Below are 24208 nucleotides of genomic sequence, written 5' to 3'. Positions count from 1 at the left end.
TCCTATTTCAGGATCCAACAAACTGTGCAAAATTTTGCAGTTGAGTGCGTCAACTTAATACTGAGTTTCTAGCACAGTACCCAAATTTGCGTGAATATAACCTAGTCGAAATTTCGGTTAAGTGAAAAAAAAAAACTTCAAATTAGGTATTTTTTCACATAGGAGCAAGCGGGAACAATCCACATAAACATCTATTTTATCAACTCAAAATTGGCCTGACGCACGCAACCCCGAAGTTGTGTGGAAAGAACTCACTTTTGGGTAGTTTCGTCTCTCCGTGTATGTTTTGCGCATCGCGTTTTAAGTTTGTATGGGATTTTAGGGGCCGGATCACAACGTCCGAGGCCATACAGTCCCGGTCGCTAAGTCGCGTTTTTTGCGAAATAATGTCCAAAAGTTTGGATGCGTCATAATATCCTATGTGCCTTCTTTCCTTGGACTTCGTGGCGTATCATCACGTTCGGACGTTATGCCCCGGAAAAATGCACCATAAAGCCCTGGGACATTATGGCCTCGGACGTTATGATACTGCGCCGGGATTTTACATGGGAAAACATACTTTTTGCATTTCTCTCATGAGAAACCCAAAGTTTCCTAAAACCATGTAACCGATAATGTGAAAACATGTCCTGAAAAAATTTTGTCGTAGACCACGAAGTGATCTGATGCCTATTAAAAAAAGTTACAGCATTGCAGTGGTGGAAAGCATCATGCGCTTGACGTGTTTTTTGGTTCGCCTCAAACACAATCTTTGCTCACGCGCTCGCGAACCCAAAAAGAGAGAACGGTTCACGATTTCCCGAATCGACGAGCCAACACAAAACAAATGTCGAACGAGCAGAATCGCAGTTGGTTCGCCGAAAGGATCACAATGTAGAGCACTCGGTTTGTTGCCATTTTTTGTACACTTAAAGGTAATTAGTTGGGTATTTTATGATTATACTGGTCAGGTAACATACCAATAAATGATATCGACGAAAAAGGTTACCAACATTTGATTTCATTACAAAAATATCGGCCACGAACCAATAAAATAAAAACCATCGCGCTTGCAAAAGATGCGATGCACTCGTTGGCGTTCGTGTCGTAGGATCGTGGGCCACAAACGTGCGAACACAATCGCACAGCAAAGGTTTGCGATGCGATGGCATTTTTTTGTAGCGCGTAAGCACACGTTCGCGATCAATTTCCACCACTGCAGCATTGGCATTGCTTGTCGAAACAGCATGATATTGTTGCTATTGTTATTCCTTTACGTGTTAAAACTTGAACACATGCATGGTGGTGTTAGTTGTGGTCTTCGACAAAGTTTTTCAGAACATCCTAGGCTATTATTTCACATCATCGGTTAAAAAGTCTCAGACAAACTTTTCCAACTTATGACAAAAATGCAAAAGTTATGTTTTCCCATACAAAATTCCTTACAAATTTCAATTGCAATACGCAACCGATCGTGCTCAAATTTTGCACTTTTTTTTGGACCCCAAAATAAAAGCAAAAAAGCTTTGATCTGAAAAATTAATTCCGCTGACCCACGCTAATGTATACTTTGGGCACAGACAAACAGACGTAAAACTTCGAAATATTTTCGATTCAAAACATAAAAATTACACGAAAAATAAAATATTCCATGAAAAAAAATCCAATTGAATTTTAACAACAATCATATAATCTTAAAATGTTTTCGTCTTAAATAAATCGGAATCCCAAATAGGCTTCCAGAAAAAAAATTAAAAGTGTAGGGATGTTCAAAAATAAAAATTAGAAAAATCAAAAACCAAAATCACGAATAAAAACCCGATTTAATCCACCTATGGTGAACAGAACCCTTCTTACACTTATTAAAACTATTGTTGTATTATTTGTATTTTTATTTTGTGTGATGGACCAAAAGTTCTAGAAAATATTGTGGATTTGGCATGTAGTGGATTGGTTTCCAAAATAGCATCATGGACCATGGACTAAACTACCAGAAATGCCAGACACCTTCTGGAATCTTGTGTGAAACTTTTAAATAATAGCTTACATATTCTGGAATATTGTATCTTTTGTTAACTGCCAAAAGATCTTGAATCGATTAACAAATGGATAAGAAAATCAGCGAGATACACTTTGTCTAATATCTCTTAATCAGTCGAATAAATTAGCTCCGAAGTACCTGGTATTCATGGTTATGGTGTAAAAAGGACAAAAATAATATATCTCCCTGGGCTTGGATTATATCTTCCAGGAAGCTTTGATTTCAGGCATGTAGTCGATGTGCTTTGCAGTAATGATTGGAATAGCTGAATGTATAATCAATGGCAAACAATTCTGTAAAAATCAGACCTTCAAGTCATTTGATATTGTTATACTGTTCATAATGCTGCATAGTATATCGAACATTTGTCGAAGTCATTTATGTGCCGGGAAAATATAATTCCAAGTTGGTGAGAATATCACAAACTGAGGGAGGGTAATAGGCCCAGTCAGACCCCTGAATGGGCAATGTGGGTTAGTGTATGGGAATGCCATTGAAGGTTTGTAATATTCTCCGAGGCTTTCGAAATCCAACAGGGCGCGTCCCCGGGTTGCGGATAGGGGGAAAAGGGAGATTCTTCGTATTTGTACTGTAGTCAGTAGTGGTATTATCTCCTATGGTGTTGTAGTGCGAATGAATGATCTCATTCTATGGGAATTCGAACCTTGTAATGTATTGTTTATTAACTCCAATTTTCTAAGCTTGACAAGGTTTTGAAGACAAACATGTGATGAGAGAATTGCCTAATAAGAAAGTCACATCAGCAAAGCATGGGGTCATGTCTAGCATTTAATGTCTAGCATTTAATATGTATGGTCATGTCTAGCATTTAATATGTATGGCAATGACTGGTTCTTACCTAGCAGGGGTACTACAAGACCACGCGGACAATTCGATTAAAGGCTTGATTGGGGATAATATATTTTCCAGAACTGAAGGGACATTTTTTCCGGGGTGACTGGCGAGTCGGAGAGGGTAGAAGTTTCCGTTTGTTATAATTGACAAAATAAACAATCGGACGCTTTTTCTTTCTTTGACTTGCTTGGTATTTTGTGGATTATTGTTTTTTGGTTTTGGAAGGTATGCGATTCACTATTGAGCCTTAAAATTTATTTTGCATCTGAATAGCATTGATAATTGTCAAGTCTGTACCAACACCCTAATGCCACACCAAAATACCCTTTTCCTATCCTATGGCGTTTATGTGGTTAGCAAAGACTATTCAGCCATTACCCCTCCTTATCATCGGCTTTGGACTGACTTGCGCTCTCATTGCCCCACCAAATGCTGCAAAATGCAAATGAAAATGAAAAAGGACAAAAATAATATATCTACTATGCTAATCAGTTTTGGAATTAGCTAATTATTTTGGCTGTCCAGTTCTTGCATTTTTCCCACAATATATAAATTCAAAGCTTTTATTTTATTGAAAACAATAACCTGCTAGTATACACTTTATATGAGGTCAGCATTATTGATTGAACAATAATTTCCCATAGTTGACTTTTACAGTTTTTGCTAACGTAAGAACTTCACGACACACACGAGACGCGAAATGAGACAAATGTCTTGTCTCATTTCGCGTCTCGTGTGTGAATTTCCCATAGACTGGTCAAATGCTTATGCAAGATAACAAACGAATATAATAATAAAAACCCGATTTAATCCACCTATGGTAAACAGAACCCTTCTTACACTTATTAAAACTATTGATGTATTATTTGTATTCAACATATTTATTTTGTGTGATGGACCAAAAGTTCTAGAAAATATTGTGGATTTGGCATCTAGGGGATTGGTTTCCAAAATATCATCATGGACCATGGACTAAACTACCAGAAATGCCAGACACCTTAGAATCTTGTATGAAATTTTAAAAAAAAGCTTACATATTCTGGAATATTGTATCTTTTGTTAACTGCCAAAAGATCTTGAATCGATTAACAAATGGATAAGAAAAACAGCGAGATACACTTTGTCTAATATCTCTTAATCAGTCGAATAAATTAGCTCTGAAGTACTTGGTATTCATGGTTATGGTGTAAAAAGGACAAAAATAATATATCTACTATGCTAATCAGTTTTGGAATTAACTAGTTATTTTGGCTGTCCAGTTCTTGCATTTTTCCCACAATACATAAATTCAATGCTTTCATTTAACATATTGTTAGTTTTCATAGAATTCCTGTTTATTTGTAATTTGTTATTTATAATTTTATTGAAAACAATAACCTGCTAGTATACACTTTATATGAGGTCAGCATTATTGATTGAACAATAATTTCTCATAGACTGGTCAAAAGCTCATGCAAGATAACAAACGAATATAATAAAAGAAAAAGGAATTTATTGAAATAATCTTCGAAAGATATCTCAGAAATCAAATGTCCAATCGAAATGAAATTTCAGGGCCTTTTACAAGGATACTGTAGCTTTCATTTGGTGCTAAGAGAACCCAAATCGGTTGACAGACGGCTGAGATATTTATTATGATACACTTGGTCAAAAATCTCTTAAAAGGTTATCCTGTATTACTCCCAAGTACTCTTTGAAAGATATCTCGATAACCAAATGTCCAATCCTAATAAAATTGTGGAATGATGCAGCGATCACCAGTGACGCCGCTGGAAACTGCTGCCAGAACGAGTAGTAGCGCAATACGGAGCGAGCCTCAAGGAAGCCAACGGGAGCTAGCATTCCTGAATTAGCGAGTGCTTACACCGAACTCGAACAGCGGCACAGCTCAAGAGTCGAGCTTGTTCGAAGTGAGGAGAAGGGTGAACGAGTTGTACGAGTTTGTCAAAGACAAGCACAACGTTCACCTGAAGATCAAGCAACTAGTGACGAGCATCAAGTCCGCCGTTACAGTTGCGGAACGCGATCAGAAGGCGCTCAAGCTGAGAGTGGAAACAGCCGAGAAGTCTCTGGCGGAAGCCACGGATAGACCTACGGCTGAAAACATGGAGACGCCGAGGAGCCACCGGAGTACTCGCTCAGAGAAACGAGGCAGGGACACGCCAGGAGAAGAGGAAGTCCCGAAGAAACAGAGAAGCGAACGGGAGCGTGCCAGCAATCGGAGTGATGATGGATGGCGCACTGTGGAGAACCAGCAGGCGAAGAAGAAAAAAAGCAAAAGGAGAAAGAAGATAAGAAGAAGGAAGAAAAAAAGAAGGAACAGAAGAAGAAAGAAACCCACCGGCCTCCTAGGGAGAGGAAGAAGGGCGATGCATTGATCGTCGAGGCGAAGGACAAGACAAAGTACGCTGCTCTGCTTAGGAAACTGCAGGAGGACCCGGAGTTGAAGGTGTTGGGCGAAAACGTAGTGAAGACCAGACGCACCCAAAAAGGAGAGATGCTGTTCGAGCTCAAGAAGGATCCGACGGTTAAGAGCTCGGCGTTCAGGGAGCTCGTTGCCAAATCCCTGGAGAACGAGGCCAATGTGAGAGCCTTATCACAGGAGGCGGTGGTTGAAGTCAAGGATCTGGACGAGATCACGACAGAAGATGATCTGAAACGCGCATTGAAGGAGCAGTGCAACGTCGAAGGTCCGATGGTGATTCGGATAAGGAAGTCGTATGGAGGCACTCAGACGGCGGCAATCCGATTGCCTGTGGATATTGCCAATAAGCTGGTAGCAACTGGCATGGTAAAAATTCGATGGGCGGAGTGCTCGTTGCGACTGGCTCCCCGAGCCACCAAACAAATGGAGCGATGCTTTAAATGCATGGAGTTTGGTCATCAGGCGAGAAATTGCAAGGGCCCCGACAGGTCCGGACGATGCTGGAGTTGCGGTGGAAACGGCCACGTTGCTCGGGACTGCACGAGCCAACCCAAGTGCATGCTGTGTAAGCCGAAGGACGGAAACGACCATAAGACGGGAGGCTTTAAGTGCCCGACCTATAAAAAGGCGATGGCAGGTCAACAATGATTGAGATAACCCAAATCAACCTCAATCACTGCGACGTCGCACAGCAACTGTTGTGGCAGTCGACAACAGAGACTAAGTGCGATGTTGCAATCATCGCAGAGCCGTATCGGGTGCCCCCTGAGAACAGCAATTGGGTGACGGACAGATCCCAGATAGCGGCCATACAGGTGATGGGTAGATTCCCCATTCAAGAAGTTATCGAGTGTTCATACGAAGGCTTTGTGGTTGCCAAAATTAATGGAGTCTTCGTTTCCAGTTGCTATGCACCTCCAAGGTGGTCAGATGAAGAGTACAACAGGATGTTGGATGCACTCACGGACACGCTGGTCGGGCGGAAGCCGGTAGTCATCGGAGGAGATTTCAACGCCTGGGTCGTGGAATGGGGTAGTAGGCTCACCAATGCTAGGGGGTACAGCCTACTGGAAGCCCTGGCGAAGCTGGATGTGAGGCTTTGCAACGATGGTATGGCCAGCACATTCCGCAGAGACGGCCGTGAATCCATCATCGATGTTACGTTCTGTAGTCCGTCGCTTACGGAAGACATGAACTGGAGAGTCAGCGAGGAATATTCCAACAGTGATCACCAGGCGATCCTCTACAGCATTGGCCGGCGAGCCTCTTCTTCAACGAGGAGAACGCGAACATGCGAACGAAGGTGGAAGACAAAAGACTTCGACAAGGAAGTCTTTGTCGAGGCGCTGCGGCCATACGGCACCCGGATAAAAAATACAATAGAAAAACATAGAATTCTTAAGTAACAGTACCATTGAAAACCATACTCTCACAATAGAATTCAATGTTAAAATAACAGTAGGAAAACAATAGAATCAAATGTTTCTAACAATAGAATCAAATGTGAATAAGCATTTCACATTGAATTGTATAGGTTGTTAAGTATCGTAACAATACAAAAAAGGACTTTTTTCCATACAAGTTTTTTCGCAAAACAGAAGATTCTAATGTAAATGAAATGTTGTTAATACATATACGGGGTATCAAATATACCGTAGATTTTTATGTATTTGTATTGTTTTAAACTGTTAAATATGCCAAGAACTGTCTATTTTGAATTGTGATCTTACATTAGATTCAATGGTTTGGGGATGGTTTTCTATTGTGAAACAGAAGATTCTCATGTTTTCGAATTGTTCCAAAAAGTGAATTACACGGTAAACGTATTGTTTTGGGTAGTGATTTTATTCATGGTTCCACATTTGATTCAATTGTTTTGGAATTGTTTTCTATTGTGAAACAGAACATACTGTTTGTACTGTATTTACATTGAATTCAATGGTTTGGGTATCGTTTTCTTTTGTGATACCTTGTGTGATACAGAAGATTCTTATGGTTTCAAACAGTGAATTGCACGGTAAACGTATTGTTTTGAGTAGTAATTTTATTACTGATTCCACATTTGATTCAATGGTTTGGGAATTGGGTTGTTTAGTGAATTAAATATTGCCTTTTTCTTTAGCCTAATCGAAAGAGCTTATTTTTCTGAGTATAACGTGATTTTATTGCGTTCCGATTCCTTTGTTTTGATGGTAAAATAAACAAAACAGTTTTAATTTCCGTGGTTAGAATGACAGTTCAATCGATAAAGTGACAGTTCGCCCCGAACAAAAAAAATCCCCATACAAACTTTAAATGCATTTTAAAAATAGTTCCCGGGCAGCTAAAATGATGAAATTTTGGATTTCGACTAATTTTTGGGCGGAGATTCTGATTATGCAATAATCTGGATACCCCTAAAGAACCCAATTGTTTTCTATTGTGATACACAAGATTCTTATGTTTTCATATTGTTCTTTGAGCACTGACTTAATTACACATTAGATTCTATTGTTTTGGAGTTGCTTTCAATTGTGATTACGAAACATATTGTTTTGTCCTATCCAAAAGTTTGGGAATTGTTTTCTATTGTGAAACAGAAAATTCATTTACAAGCGATTATGAACATTTTGGCATGATTTGATCTATTTCTGCTTTTTACTTTTGTTACTGATTGCTTGAAAAAATTCTGAAAAACAGTGAACCTGAACTATCTTTATGCATTTGGACTAGAAGCTTGTATATTTTATGCTACATTAAGGGCTACATTTTAAGAACACAGATCGAACAATTATCTAATATTTGGATCAATCATGCCGTAAATCGAATAATGTTTAATTGCATTAATGATTGAAGCTTGGACTCCCATGCCCCACTGGCCAGATAACTGGGTTTAGCAGACTAAGCATTATAGGTGGCAACACTATAAGCGGCATGATGGAACCGTGCCTAAGCGCGCTGAGTGTTATTAGACCACTAATGTAGTTGCATTTAGTGGGTGATGAGGTACAAAAGTAACATTACAGCGTGCTTAACCATTATTTTTATAGCAATTAAAAACATCAGTTGAACTAAGTCCTCGAACACAGTACATACGTCTGTTTAATTCATCGAAAGATTTAAACAAGAATGTTATGTGTTCCAGGCTTAAAGAGTGAAACTACCGTCAAGGCACCATTCACCGTGGATCTAAGAGGATTCGGGGCAAATAAGGGCTCTCATTTGACACCAGTCTTATAAACATTGTTGGTGCCGCTTTTAATTGCCTTCATTATAGGTTAAAATTAAAGCAATATCCACAAAAGTAGAACATTTTTCACAAAACTTGGTGATATAGTACAATTAGTAAAGGGTAGTAGGGTCGCCTAATTCCGTGGTAGGTCACCATTCACCGTGGTAGTAGGGACCCATTCACCGTGTATGAGAATTGTATTCTACTTTGTTTAAAAATGATCAAAACAACCCAGCCAAGGGCATTTTCTTCGTTTAAATTCATTTCAAGTAATAACTTGCAAGATTTTATTAGAAAAACGAATGTTCAAATTTTCGATTTTTTCTAGATATATGGGACAATATGGGGCACGGTGAATGGAGACCATTGATTTTTAGGGTACCCATTTACCGTGCCTTTTTGTTTCAATTAAAAAGTACGAGTAATCGTACTTTCTTGTTAAACTTACTTCGGTAATGCAAAATACATACCTGATATGTGAATTTAATTGCTTCTTGGTGGAATAAAAACGTTACTACATTTAGTTTATCGCTTAAATGACCTTAGCGCAGTTTTCGTTTTTTCACTATGAATGCAGTGAACGAGCAGAAACCCGCTTCATGTAAACACACTTTAGTGTTAAAATGACACTTTGAAATGTTTCTAATGAGCGTTTTGACATGGTAACAATACATTAGTGTTGTATTGGTGAAATTGAAGGGAAATTGTCATATCGTTCAATCATAATATGGAAATAATGAAAAAAATATTCGAAGGCACACGGTGAATGGAGCCCCCACGGTGAATGGCGCCTTGACGGTATATTAGAAGACCTTTCAGACTATAGCGTCCAAATGCAAAAGATTATTCTATTGGAAAGTTTCAAATAAGTGAAATAAGTTACAAAGCAAAAAAAATGCTGATAGAACACTGCTGAGAAGCAGGCTTTGTCCCAGTTGAAACGCAAGGCCAAGAAGAAGAGATAATATTACAAGATTCGATAAATCTATCTATCTATTCCTCGATCTATTCTATATATAAAAATGAATTTCTGTCTTTCTGTCTGACTCTTTATCGAATCGGAAACTACTGAACTGTGAACTTTCATACGATTCGAATATAAATCTTATAAACAAGTGGTATATATGAGGGACCCAGAATCAAAGGGATGTAAGTGACCATTTTGTGACCATATGCTGTGCATATAATAAAACTCTTCAGATTTCAATCTTTTAGGAACTTTTTTGACTTTGAAACATCATACATTTTGTATGGGACGGAAAATTGGTGAAAAACTTTAAACCTCATTTACTCGAAAGTGGGTTTTTGTCACTTACACCCCTTTGCTTCTAACCCCTTCATATATATAGGTAAACACTTGCCAAAGAGATCAGTGGGGTGTGAAATGCGCAATAACACTCACCTTCGGAGATTATTTACACTTTCCTGGGATGTATCTCCAGGAAGTTTCGCCGGATGTAAGCATCCTTGTACCTACTAGTAGTTCGACGACCCCTTCGGACTGGGTTCTTCCCTTGGCTGCGTCTGGCAGCGATCGTCTTCGACGAATTCTCAATCGTTTCCTCCTCCTCCTAATTCCTTATGTCGTCGCTTTCACCCGATCCGACCGACCGTTTTCACATTATCTGCCAATGTCCCTTCACAAAAACTTCCCCAGCACGACTTGAAGCTTCATTCTGCAATGGCCCCGGGAATCCCTACTCATCGGACGAAAGCTTGCACTCTCCATCCCCAACCTCCTCCTCGTTAGACAAATTCGACAACAATCGATATTTTCCCAGCAGCTGGTGAACGGCATGAACTGCTCGTACTCGATTATCCTGAAATCACACACATATAGAATAATTATAACAAAAAAACAAAAAAAAATGCGGAAATGCTTAGTTTCGCCTTAACCCCTTCCCGCCCATGAATTCTTTCAATGTTTTAAATGCTAATAAATGCTTTGAATAAAAAGTGCTCGAACAAAAGTTGTTAGGAATCACTTCAATTGATCGAAATCGTAAAAAAAGTTTTTAATTGTTTATCAATAATAATTACTGATTGTTTATCAATAGTTTCACTATTGAACCAATAATAAGAATGTATTAGTACTCTGATATGCTTATAACCTCTTCCCAAACGCTTTTATAACATATTGAAGTGAACTGGTTTAGGTCGGATTCGCCAAAAAGTGATGGTGCTATACAGGGTTAAGCCAGGCGCACCATGATGACGTAGTGCATGTTCAGCGATCCTGTCTGGGTCATTTTGACCCCAACATCCTACTTATAAAAGTTACATGAAATGAAAATAAAAGTTTTTTATCTGTAATTTATTATTTCTAGCTCTTTCCAAACATCAATTCTTCGAGGTGGTCGAGTCAAGCTCCTGAATCATACTTGGGAAATACGAATGGTAATTATATATCTTATAGTCTAACTCAAATTCTACATTAAATTTCAATACTCTTTAAACTGAGTTCACAATATCATGTTTGCCTCATCATGCCTCATATTATCTCATCATGCCTGAATAAATCCAACTACATACATGAATTTAAGTCGTAAACGTCACGTTTCATACAGATACCGTTATGTTGCACAAATAGTTTTTAAGTTTTTTTTTTGAAAATCAGTATTGCGTTACCATCACTATGCTATTCATTTTGTAGCTGGACGTTGGTCCCAGGAAACCGGATCTGACAATGAAGCTCACCCTCATAATTCGCCAAATGTCTTGCCCAGTCCAGATATAACAGACACATCATATTTACACCAAAATCGCATGAACATGCCCCCTTCTATACTGGAAAATATTCAAGAGAGTTATAACTATTCTAACCAAGACTTGAGAAATGATAAGTACAGCAATCATGGAAACGAAAAATATTCTGAAGAATACAAAGATTATGAAGAAGACCACCAACATGATCCAATGCATTACATAACTAGCGGAGGAATGAATCATTTATCCGGATCAACGCAAGTGATTAATCACATGCGGTCATACAATCATGAAAGTCCTTATGGTTTCAAAGAATCTCTTTATGAGAGGTCCAGAACACTTGGCTATAAGGCTGAATCGCCTTACATGTCGAAAGAGCGAATATCTTCTGATTTGTATAGTCCAAGGGCTGATGCGCATGGATCGTTCAAGTCAAGTGTTCAATCATTATTAAAAAATGATTATCAACGACACAAACACGGCGCTGATTCTGATCGTATGTCAGAAGGATCGGACAAAAATCCATATAATTTCCCATATACAGCTGAGGAAGACCATTCAAGTCACACAACAATGAGATCGAACGAAGGGGCCGCACAAGCAATCCACCGATTTAATAACGCTTCCTCAATACAACCAATGGCGCCTTTAACGAACCTTAAAGATAATAACGAGTAAGTACTTAGTAAGTCATTTAGTTTTCTATTATCATTAAAACGCATTAATTTTTTTTACTAAACAGATGGTGTTGGGATCGACTAAAAAGTTTGGATTAACCTTTACATTTAAGAATGCTCCAGAGTCCGAGTAAGGGTTAGTATTACACTTGAATTATGACGCACTTAGATTGGGGTGGCATCCAAGAAGACACTGTTGCAAACTGATCCGGAAGGTTACGGTAGAAAGTGTGAAAACTTGTTTTTGTAGTAAGGTCTATGTAGTCAGTTAGGTTCTCGTCAATTAATCAGTTATTTGCCGTAGATTCCAAACTTAGGTAGGGGTAGTCGGGGTAATTTGGCCAATGGGGCAATTTGAGCATCTCATAGAAATCACCTAAAATCTAATATTTTTAACAAACCAACCTTACAGCTTTACTACTGGTCTGATATGGAAGAGATTGAAACGTTGGAATGAATTAGTTTAGGGCCACAGTAAATTAGAAAAATAAAATTGAGAAACGTTGGCCAAACTACCCCGAAGAGGGCTAATCTAATCTTATCTAATCTAACACATACGCAGCCAGTACAAGAAAGCATCCTGGAAAATAATTGGGTTAGATTACGCCCGATTATTTTTCTTGTCAATATTGATGCTTGCAGCATATCGAGTAGGGTGGCCCACACTTATATGAAAAACAAAAATTTCGAAAAATGCCAAGTCTTACCTCCTCAATCAATTGTTTTGGACTCCCAGAAGCTACGTTCAAAATTTGAGCAAAATCGGTTGAGCCTAAGGGGGCGCTCAAAACGCTTGAAGTTTGTATGGGAAAACTTGGCTAAATGTATGCAGAAATTTTAAGTTTTCGAATTTTGCCGCTAGGTGGCGCTGTAAGCGTTCAATAATCAAACCCTTTGGTATTATTGTAGGTGACTATATGCCAAACAAGTTTGTCGAAGACCGCGAAGTGATCCGACGGCTGTGAAAAAAGTTATACCCTTTTATGTATGTAAAAGTATGTTGTAAACTATGTTTAGCAAAAGTTACAAATTACTGGGAAATTGTCATTGTCTTGAAACGAGATACAAGAGATACGTCTTGTTGCGAGTAAACGTAAAAGCCGAAGAGCAATTGCTCACACCGTTTATTCATTGTTTTGAATATAATACAATAGTATCATGCATCACATAGGGTGACCGTAAGGGTGGTATACACCACAGTTCTCCCCCCTAAACTTTGTTTTTTATTTTATTCAACAATATCTGTACATTCATTACAAAACACATAACGGATAAATTACAAACTCAGAACTTTTTAGTAAACTCTTCTATACATATTATATATAATTCAGAACCTATTTTTATAATAGACTTCAGTTCTCCTTTTTCCAGCTCGCTGTACATCTTTTTAAAGAAATACTTATTTTCGTCGCACAAATAATCATTTCGACCGCCTTTGCATTCGGTGATTCTTTTTTCTTGCTGCTGTGTGGACAACCTGTTACATTGAAAAGCGGACGTGTCCGAACACGACCATTTGCATACCATTGTATCACGCGTTTCGATTCTTAGAACAAACAAATATGCGAAAGCCAATTCGCCTATAAATATTTTAATATTCGTAATTATTACCTTCATTGGAAGTAATGTATAGAGATTTGAAGCAATAAACTAGACATACATCTACTCTTCAACACTTTTGAGAGATAAATCAGTTATGTAACACTTCCTATAACACAAAATCATAAAAAATACTTCAACATCAACTTAAGCATTATCACAAGGAATTTTCCCATATCACGGACTAGCTCATTAACGCCTCTCTTTTTAAATCCCAATATAATGCACAGGCAAATGGTTTGGCACTTAACTATACTATCATTTCTCCTGTAAACTTGTTCAGGAATCTATGGATCCGTCGTCAGAAGCTAACACAATACGTATTGTCGATGCCCGCCTAATCGGTATATGGTGAAAACGCTGGAGGAAATTGATTTAAATTTAGTCACTTTTTTGCGGATTCGATCGTTCATTGTTATCCTCGTCGCCACTTTTATGTATGTAAAAGTATGTTGTAAACTATGTTTAGCAAAAGTTACAAATTACTGGGAAATTGTCATTGTCTTGAAACGAGATACAAGAGATACGTCTTGTTGCGACTAAACGTAAAAGCCGAAGAGCAATTGCTCACACCGTTTATTCATTGTTTTGAATATAATACAATAGTATCATGCATCACATAGGGTGACCGTAAGGGTGGTATACACCACATACCCTAGGCAAAGTGAGGCAAAGTATTGAGATTTCATTATTGATATTATTCCTTTACATGTATTGGAAAAATAACAATAAAGTTTATCCTCACTTTTCCTAGGGTATAACTTTTTTCACAGACGTTGGATCACTTTGCGGTCTTCGACAAACTTGTTTGGCATATAGTCACCTACAATAATACCAAAGGGTTTGATTATTGAACGCTTACAGCGCCACCTAGCGGCAAAATTCGAAAACTTAAAATTTCTGCATACATTTAGCCAAGTTTTCCCATACAAACTTCAAGCGTTTTGAGCGCCCCCTTAGGCTCAACCGATTTTGCTCAAATTTTGAACGTAGCTTCTGGGAGTCCAAAACAATTGATTGAGGAGGTAAGACTTGGCATTTTTCGAAATTTTTGTCTTTCATATAAGTGTGGGCCACCTTAATATCGAGGATATGACACAAGCGTCAAAGCGGCCATGCCTACTGCGTAGTGTTTACCTCGAAGATGATTCTTTGAAATGATTCGATTTCCTTAAGCATTTGTTTAAAATCGGATCACTTCTCGAATCTACAGGGGAGGAAGGATGCGTGGACATACCGTACCAAACGCTCCGAGATTTGATCAATTATATGGTTGTATAAATAGAGGTATGTAATAATTAAATATTAAATAGAAGCATGAAACGTTCTCACCATATTAAGTTTGTTCATCCGTGGACCCATTGATTGAGAAATGATATTTCTGACGTCCATCTGGTGGCCTGATGTTGACAACCGAATTCATTTGTGACGTCTTCGTTTCTATGGCGACGTGTTGACGTCGTATTGCTCACCAAAGACGAGCGATGTTAACCCAGCACTGAATTACACTATTCTGGTAACAAAACGCGCAACCTTTGTTACAATAAAATCCATTGATATGCGAATCTTTCACATAAATCTAATTTTATTTTTCTCATAACCGGCGGCGGTAGGCAGAGCACCGACGTAAAATCAGACTCATGATTGGCATGATTGGAGAGAAGAGTTCACATCATAACGAAACTACGGCACTTCCGCGTGGGACTTCACAGGGATTCACTTTTTACTCGGGTGGTGAAGTACCGCACAGATCGCGGGACGAATCGCGGAAGAAACTTTTCTTCTTTGCTTGCAAAGAAAGACATCTGACAAAACGATGCACTTTCTTCCAGATTCTTAAACTGATTTCTTTTTGTGGAGTTCATATCCAGCATACTCCATAACCACACGCGATCAGTTTCGGTTGGCGCAGCGACAGTCGAATTTATAGTTAAAAAAACACTAAAGTCTAGTATGCACCTGGTAAGAAAAGCACTCCAGAAAAAATCCCTCTAATTACCAAAGGAATTTTGACAACTGATTAGTATGGGAAAAAATGTCACTTTTCCTTGAGGAATAATTGAACGGAATATTTTTCCGCAAGGAAAAGTGACAGCTCCATTTGATTTGCCCGGCAGGCGTTACGAGCGTTACACAATTTTCATTTCTTTCCAGCTGCGGACCGCTCAAGAAATTTTAACAGCGAAATCATTTCTTGACCGTTCCTTGGCCTATCTTTTTCCACAGTACTTATCAGGTGCGTACTACCCTTAAACGGGAACGTGAAAAAATTTGACAAGCGAAATTGAAACGCGTCCGTTCGCGGCGAAGCCTACTTCGGTTCATCCGATATTGAAGGGACCATCGACTCAAGGAAATATCGAGTAATGGAACAAAAATCCTTTGGGAAGCTTTTTGGGGGACCATCATAGTAACCCAGAAATTATTTTCCAGTATAGAAAAAATTACCTCCATGAGTCAATATCGTGTCAAGGAATATCGACTCATGGATACTGTTGTAACCGTACATTTGGACATGATACATACGAGTTACACGAAACAAATTAAAACTTATTTATTGGAAACATGCATATTTACAAATTAAAACTATACATAATATCACGACACGAACTATTTACATGGACTGCAAGTGGCCATCTTGCAGAGCGGGCGATGACAGATGATGCTTTCGTGTGAGTGTGTGAAACATCATCACGATGACAACCTAGTTGTCATCGGTGAGCCCACTGCTAAAACGTTGTGCAACTTAGATGCGGGATCGTGTTGCCAGATGTAATTTCATTGATCCCCATAAACGATAACCATAAGATGTGCTTAACCACCCATTTGGGATACAGTTCGAACAGTATGCGGTATTGTTTTACCGTTTGCCTTACGGTCAGTGTATGGTGCTGGTTTATTAGGGCCAACATCTCCCCCTTGATATGTTTGGCGGTAATGAATCATCGGTCGGTCTTCCACTGAAGAGCGTCGTGATTCCTACGATGATTGGGTCGTGATGATGGTTGTGGTAAACTTGCATCCTTGTGATTGCCTTGTTGATTTGAAGACGATGATGGATGCATGCACATGGAAATGTCCCAAACGCTGGATGGTAGCTGCTTGCATGTCGTTGGTGATGACGCTTGATATTGATGCATTTCATTTCACCGCGACTGCTGAGTGCTCCTGGTCCTGCGGCGTTTCGGGTGTCCATGTTGATGAAGCCGTGACATGGATGACGTATGATGTTGCTTGATGGTGATGCATACATCACGGATGCTGAGTGCTTCCTATGACATAGTTCCGAATAGCGTAGCGTGGTTCCAGAGAACTTGACTTGATTAGTTCTCTGGATGATTTGATGACACTGGTTGATGATGCATTCGTGGGAAAAACTTCATTTTTGTCGTTTTCCCCTCGCGTGGATTTGTTTCCGGGGTCCTAAGGGCCCACTTTCTCGTCGCCACTGTTGTAACCGTACATTTGGACATGATACATACGAGTTACACGAAACAAATTAAAACTTATTTATTGGAAACATGCATATTTACATAACTATACATAATATCACGACACGAACTATTTACATGGACTGCAAGTGGCCATCTTGCAGAGCGGGCGATGACAGATGATGCTTTCGTGTGAGTGTGTGAAACATCATCACGATGACAACCTAGTTGTCATCGGTGAGCCCACTGCTAAAACGATGTGCAACTTAGATGCGGGACCGTGTTGCCAGATGTAATTTCATTGATCCCAACAGATACATCTACAAAAAAGGCACGCATACACTGCCCATAACCGCATAATTGTAACATTGGCATATTTTGCTGTTATTGACCTAATACCGGGGATCATCATCAAATTACAAGTACGTTCGACTACCTCAATAAAATTTTGAAGTTTGTTCTAGGATTTGTGAAATAAACACCAAGTCGTTTTGTCTCATTGACCATCATTAACCGATGTGACCGCATAACAGTCACACTGGGAAAATATACTGGTTTTAATGCGTGTCATCAATCATACTTAAGTCCGATTTATTTTCTGACAATAGGTCCAGCATACAAGAAGTGCTGTAGAAGATCTTATTGCTAAACAATTGATTACGAATTAATAAAAAATGTTTACAATTTCGGTTCATTCCCAAACTATAAAAATTTGCAACTTTGCGTCTCATTTTCTCCAATGCCTACTTCTGTCGAATGTTACTGTTATGCGATTATGGGCAGTACATTTGACATGATTACCTCTATTTTATATTAACCAACATTACGGAAATTTTCAATCTATATTTCTCGGGAATGTTTTCATGAACCAGGCAAAAATAAAGTTTTTGCATTAAAAATTTTAATAAGCACTGGCCAAAATGGAAGCACTGCGCCAGTTATAGGAGTGGCCAAAATATACCTATGGGAGCTGATTTTTTAAGGAAATTAATTTCTCTTCCTTGCTTTAATGTTGAACAATTCGTCATTGAAATCATCATCATCACCAAACATTTTGTCATGGAAATGTGTTTACTGTATTCCACATGAGGAATGGAAGGCAGTTAATACATTTTCATGGCAAAAGCTTTTATTTTGAAAGGAAATACTGCTTTCCATTTTCCGAAAAATAATGACGGATGCTTGAGTCTTAAATAATCAAAATACCATCAGAGTACCAGATTCCGCTCATCTAAGGCCAGTTTTGCAGAAAAACATCATCTGTTAAATGACTGGTAAGCCAATTTGTAATGTTTTTGCATTTTAAGTTAGTTTAATCTAAGTACAATCAGATACAAAACAAGACTTATGTAGAACTTTTCATAAAAGTATGATTTTATTACAATTTGTGTGAGACCAAAGTGGTCCTAATTCCGCTCACGGACAAATGTATGCCATCTTTTAAATAGACTTTTGCGGAAAAATGATTTTTTTTGCAACTCTTAGGTTTTTACAATTATTTTTTTCCTGTTCAGCGGGAGTGTATAATAGTGATTGAATACACTGTGTACTAAAATCGACAGTTTTTACAATTTTCACGTATTTATTTGCGTGAGCGGTTATTGGAACACATAAAATTTCCTACAGCTTTTTTGGGTCCAATAGCCGCTCAAAAAATTCTACTGTTTTGTTTTTAAAATTTATGTTATTTGGTAAATATTGAATAAAATGGCTTTGCTCTCATTTGATTTATATTGTCCAAGAATATCAGCGACGGAAAGGGGTATTTATGCGTGAAAACTTGTTTTTTGCAACAGTGAGCGGCTATTGGGTCATGAGCGGCTACTGGTACACTGACGGTATGTGGTTTTCAGACTGAATAACGCACTATGACCAAAACACCCGACTGTCCAAAACTGATGTATCTACCCTACTTTTTCTTCTTGCTAGATTCATTAACTTGTAGATAGAAATAATTGAACATATTAACCCTGGCCAAGTTCGCAGGGGTTGACGGTATTAAAGTGAAGGAGTTTCATTTTGATTATTGTAATGTAGTGTTCTTTAGTGAAACATATCACCTTTTAACACTTTAATGCGCCTCCAACGGTTCATCACGAACCGGCTGCTGCAGATGGAGTATGGCTGATCATATGCATCAGACATGCTCGAAAAACATGGAGGATCCGCCAGGGCTCATTAGAGTCTATTCCCAAGCAATAGTTCCAAGTCGGTTGGATTTAAGAAGGTTTTGATGATCGTTACAAATCCTAATAAAAGTATTGTAGGATTTGTGACAGGTTTTGGAACCTTTTACAGCCAGCTGACTTCAAAATGTTGTTTGGGCTCTATTTCCCACGTTTCTCGGTTGATTTTGATTAGTAATTTATTGATGTCATAGTTGCTTTTTCGAATTTTTACAATGTTAGTTTATCATATTTTCTTTAAATAAAGCAATTGAAATCGACCGAAGAACTAATAGTGAGAAGGAGATTTGCAGCACTTAATTGTGCTGATAGATTCGAAGCTAACGTGCGAACACTTGAACGCATTGTTGACGTCAATGCGTTCGACGTGACATTTTGGACAAAAACTGACTGCTTTTATTAACTGAACAACGTTACTTGAGTATGACTAGGTTGACATTTCTAGGCTACACTTGAGAAAATGACGTGGTTTATCTAGGCAGGACCGATAGGACAATTGAACGAATTTGAATATTTTTCATAGTATTTGTAGTGGGATGCATACATAATAGACAAGCAATCTTTATTATTTCAAAATTTTATTGCAATCAACTGATCAACTTGGCGTATTTTTGTTTTTCTCTGAAATGGTATTATGACACCAACAGAAAAATATCAGAAGTTCAGTTACATGTTTCTGTGGGTTTTGGACCGATGATAATTTAAGGACACAAGAGATGAACACAGAGAAAACGATTAGCGAAATCAAGAAAACAATTTGACCCAGGATTAACTATATTTTAACATACGTTCGATTGATTCGATAAAAAAACCAAACATACGACAAATGACTTAACGAGGAGTAATACATATTGAACGGAAGCATACCACAAAACCAAACAAGAAGACAAACACAAACCGTGTGACCATAACACTACATAGGCAAATCCTGACTGACTGACCAATTGAAAAATTTCCAACCTTCTACCGTAACTTTCTGAGTCAGTAGGCAACAGTGTCTTAATGGATATCATTTTCCGCGTACGGCTGGCAAACTGCTTCTGAAAGATTACGTATTCTTTTCTATCTTCGGGTCTAGTGTAGAGGTTTCAACTCTATTCAGAGTGCAGCTAGAAACCTAGCAAAAAAAAAAAAAAAAAAAAAAAGATAGAAATAATTGAACATATTATTTTTAGTTTTACTTGTGTGCTTATTCAATTAAATCTTGTTTTATTAAGTATATTCTGTGTATTGCCAAACCCAGATGTTTTTAATTTCTAATATCTATTTTCAGAGGGCATATCGACGACGATGAGACAACCGTTTAAGATGAAACGTTTTGGAGTCCAATTTCATATATTACTAGCGAATTGGGAAGCACGAATTTCACTAAGAAGCTTATTTGAAGATTTTTTTTTTAAATTTAAACCATGCTGGAAGGCTACTAGTATACATTTCAATCTCATAGAATCATTAACTGAAATTTGTGTCTTCTAAATTTCGAGATAGGTCAGGAGCCAGGCATTTGGACGCCACTTTTATATTCTGGTATTATCGTGAAGCATGCCACCGAACATCGAACATTTGGACGACATTTACACAATAGCATGAAAGCTGTACACATAATTTCCTCAGGATAGTTTCAATATGTTATATAAAAATCGCTAACCCATAAAAGAAGAAAATAATGGTGTATCTGTAATATGTATAAAATGAACAAATAATTATTTAAAACCTTATGGCACACTATCGCAAAATGTTATAACGATATGAAATATTTTATTTGCATATTGCAATGCGCGTCAACTCAAAAAGCAGCGTACTTTATGCGCTGTCTTTCGTATATGTAAATATGGCGTGCATTTTTAAACTACGGGGCTTGAATGGTAAAGTACTTAAAAAAAACGCATTTTAATACTCTTCCCAGAGTAAGACCATATTATACTTGAATTCCTTTATTTCGTAATTCAGCGTTTAGTCATTTCGTATTTTTATGTTCCTGACTGTTGAAATACTCTCGTTCGCCAATTTTCGAAATTCTAATTTTACAGAATAGTACATTTCGGTTACTGTCAGAACATTCCCTGTTTGGCGTACAGAAAAACATGATTGGAGCCAATCGAGCATGACGTCACGGTGCCCTCGGTGACGCATAATACTAAGTGACGCCATGCTCGATTCGTTCTGATTAACCGAAGAAAAAAAATATTAAATATATGCCTTTATTTCATAGGTTGCAACATAAAACGTGTTATTTATTATATTATTATTAGTAAATTTTAGTTATGATGTCATTCAAAGCCCTGCTTTTATTAGAAAAGGTTATGTTTAATTTTCATGCTATCGAGCTTTGGATCTTTATTTAGAAAAGATGCATTTAAGTATTCAAAATTAGTATTATGCGTTCTATGTTAGCAACATTATCAAAAAAAGTCTGATGTATGTAGGTGAAGAAGCTCTGGTAACGCATATTAAAAATTTAATATTGATTAGTGACTGATTAAGAAATGTGTGCTTACACATCGATTGACAGATACGGTCAATCCGGGGTCATACACAAATTATGTGACGCAAGTTCAAGCCAAATGACACTTCAAAGGAGATTTCCAAAACATGTTTGGGTTTCCACTGTCCAGTGCTGAAAAAATCATTTCGTCAACCACCAATTCAACCACCTACCGTTTATTTTAGAAGCTGAACCCGAGATATATTAAAAACTTGTGCGGCTAGTCCAGTTCTACAAGAAAGTCACGGACAACCGCTATTTTTCGAATATTTAAAGTAAATGTCGCGGACTACCTTCGAAAAATGCCAATTGATATTCACCATGAATATCATTGGAATTTGTCGAAGACAGTTCGTGACATTTACCTTAAATATTCGAAAAAGAGCAGGTTTTGCGTGACTTTCTTGTAGAATTGGTCTAGCCGCACAATTTGTTCATATACCATATTCTCAGCTTCAGCTTCTAAAATGAGCTGTAGGTGGTTGACGAAATGAATTTTTCAGCAATGCCACTGTCTGCGGAGCTCTCCTCCTGTTCCTTAATGTGTTACGTAATTTAAGATAGTCACGGCAGTAAGCACAGTGTGAGGGCGCGCGCCGTTGTAAAAAGTATTGTCGTCGCGGTTGAAACCCGAAGTTTCCCCACACCCGACAAACGAATTTTCTCAAAATCCATACATGAAACCTAACGTCGGACGTAGTGCGCTGGACAGCGGACCTGACTCTATCCAGCGCACTGTGCCCGATGTACGTCCGACACACGGTTTAGGAGAAAACTCGATTTTCGCGTGTCAAAAAATCCGATTTTCAGCTGCACGAACAATACAACACCACAAAAAACCCTCCCTTGTCGTATACAACGCGGTGCAGTTCGAGGATTCAACAGGCACGCGTCCTGAAGGGTTAAAGAACATCACAAGATTAGCGTCTAGACTTACGCCGATTAAGCCTTCCACAGGGTGACCCACACTTATATGAAAAAAAAAAAATTGAAAAATGCAAAGTCTTACTTCCTTAATCGGTTATTTTGGACTTCCAGAAGCTACGTTCAAAATTTGAGCAAAATCGATTAAGCCTAAGGGGGCACTCAATGTGCTTGAAGTTTGCATGGGAAAACGTGGCCAAATATATACAGAAATCTTAGGTTTTCGATTTTTGCCGCTAGTCTGTTAATAAAGTTATACTTTAGGTAAAGTGACGCGAGACATTATGGTTGTTTTTCCAGTACATGTAAAGCAATTACAGTAAAGGCATAATATCAATAATGAAATCTCAATACTTCACCTCACCAAACATAATATTTCTGCATATATTTGACCACGTTTTCCCTTACAAACTTTTAGAACTTTGAGCGCCCCCTTAGGCTTAATCGATTTTGCTCAAATTTTGAACGTAGCTTTTGGGAGTCCAAAACAACCGATTCAGGGAGTAAGACTTTGCATTTGTTTTTCATATAAGTTTGGCCCACCCTATTCCACAGTGTCCAATATTTCTATTCGTAATAAATGCAAGAGCTTGCTCATTATTTCAATGTACTACCAAGTGTATTTAAATATGTGTAAAACATTTTTTTTAAATAGTTTATAAATCAACAATGCTTAATGCTATATATGGGCAGAAAAGGGTTAATATTCAAGTTAACAGAACACTCGAACGATATGCCTTAAATATATTGGATGATGTAAATTTACTGTTTTTTTAATCAATATGTATATCTATCTATATATATATATATAAATAAAAATGGAATGGTGTTTGTATGTCACGAATAGACTCGGAAACGGGCCAACGGATTTAAAAAATTCTTCCACTATTGCATTCGTGCAGGGCTCCGACGTGTTTGGGCAAAAAAATAATAATTATGAAAATCATAATTATTATGAAAATCGACCGGGAAAACAACTAACACGGGAAAAAATGAAACATCATGTTTTGGGGCTTTTCTCTACAGCCTTAAATGTAAAACAAAAAACAAAGTAAGCAGGCAGTACGACGTTTGCCGGGACAGCTAATTTAAAATACAAATTAATATTGCACTTTGCTTTTTAGCCCTTTTTAAAACAGAGTGCCTTTATAAAACAAGTGGCCCGCACAATGCAAACGCTAGGTGTTCAACGCTTAACTTGGTTGAGCAAGGTTTAATCACATAAACTGCCGTGAATTGCATACTTGTCCCATTTGCATAGGAAATCCAGCAAAGATGGGACTGATATGCGATTCACGGCAGTAAAGGTTTAATGAAAGCAAGCGCAGGGCTGCTACAGGTGGCGCGGATTTTGCGTTTTTCGCGGTTTTTGCGTTTTGCGCGGATTCCGCGCGTTTTTGCTAATTTCGGCGCGGTTTTTGCGGACATGGTTTGCAAATGCACTTACATTAAATATCTAAACATGTACCTAAAAACACAATCAGAAACAAATAAAGAACCATTCCAAATTGGAGTTATAGAAAATGATTGAGTAAAATAATGTTAATAGTCCCTAGTTTTGAGTGCTAAATAAGTTGCACTGTACTACACGCTCAATTTGTGAAAGCAGAGAAAAGATACTCTTCTAAACTTCTTAGTCAACTTCTTGAAGTTATTTCTGCCTTAACCCCGAGATCGATTTTTGGCAAA

The 24208-nt window shown here is 38.0% G+C and overlaps 1 protein-coding gene across 8 annotated transcripts in view; it reads left to right on the top strand.

Moving 5' to 3' along the window:
• Positions 1 to 23309, top strand: part of LOC109417392 (protocadherin-like wing polarity protein stan) — a 139997-nt gene extending 116688 nt beyond the window's left edge. For 5 of the 8 annotated variants that reach the window (XM_029873149.2, XM_029873152.2, XM_029873155.2 and 2 more), the window contains 4 exons: positions 10839 to 10908; positions 11165 to 11891; positions 11960 to 12030; positions 20384 to 23309. In XM_029873149.2, coding sequence (XP_029729009.2) covers positions 10839 to 10908; positions 11165 to 11891; positions 11960 to 11993 — 831 coding nt within the window. In that variant the 3' untranslated portion in view covers positions 11994 to 12030; positions 20384 to 23309. Of the gene's footprint in view, positions 1 to 10838; positions 10909 to 11164; positions 11903 to 11959; positions 12031 to 20383 lie in introns of all 8 variants that reach the window. The other 3 variants (XM_029873157.2, XM_029873148.2, XM_029873158.2) reach the window with 2 other exon arrangements.
• The last annotated feature ends 899 nt before the right edge of the window (positions 23310 to 24208 follow it).

The sequence above is a fragment of the Aedes albopictus genome, chromosome 2 (genome assembly GCF_035046485.1).
Source record: "Aedes albopictus strain Foshan chromosome 2, AalbF5, whole genome shotgun sequence".
Classification (NCBI taxonomy): domain Eukaryota; kingdom Metazoa; phylum Arthropoda; class Insecta; order Diptera; family Culicidae; genus Aedes; species Aedes albopictus.
The sequence above is the reverse complement of the archived record's forward strand: the minus strand, read 5'-3'. Positions and strand labels throughout refer to the sequence as shown.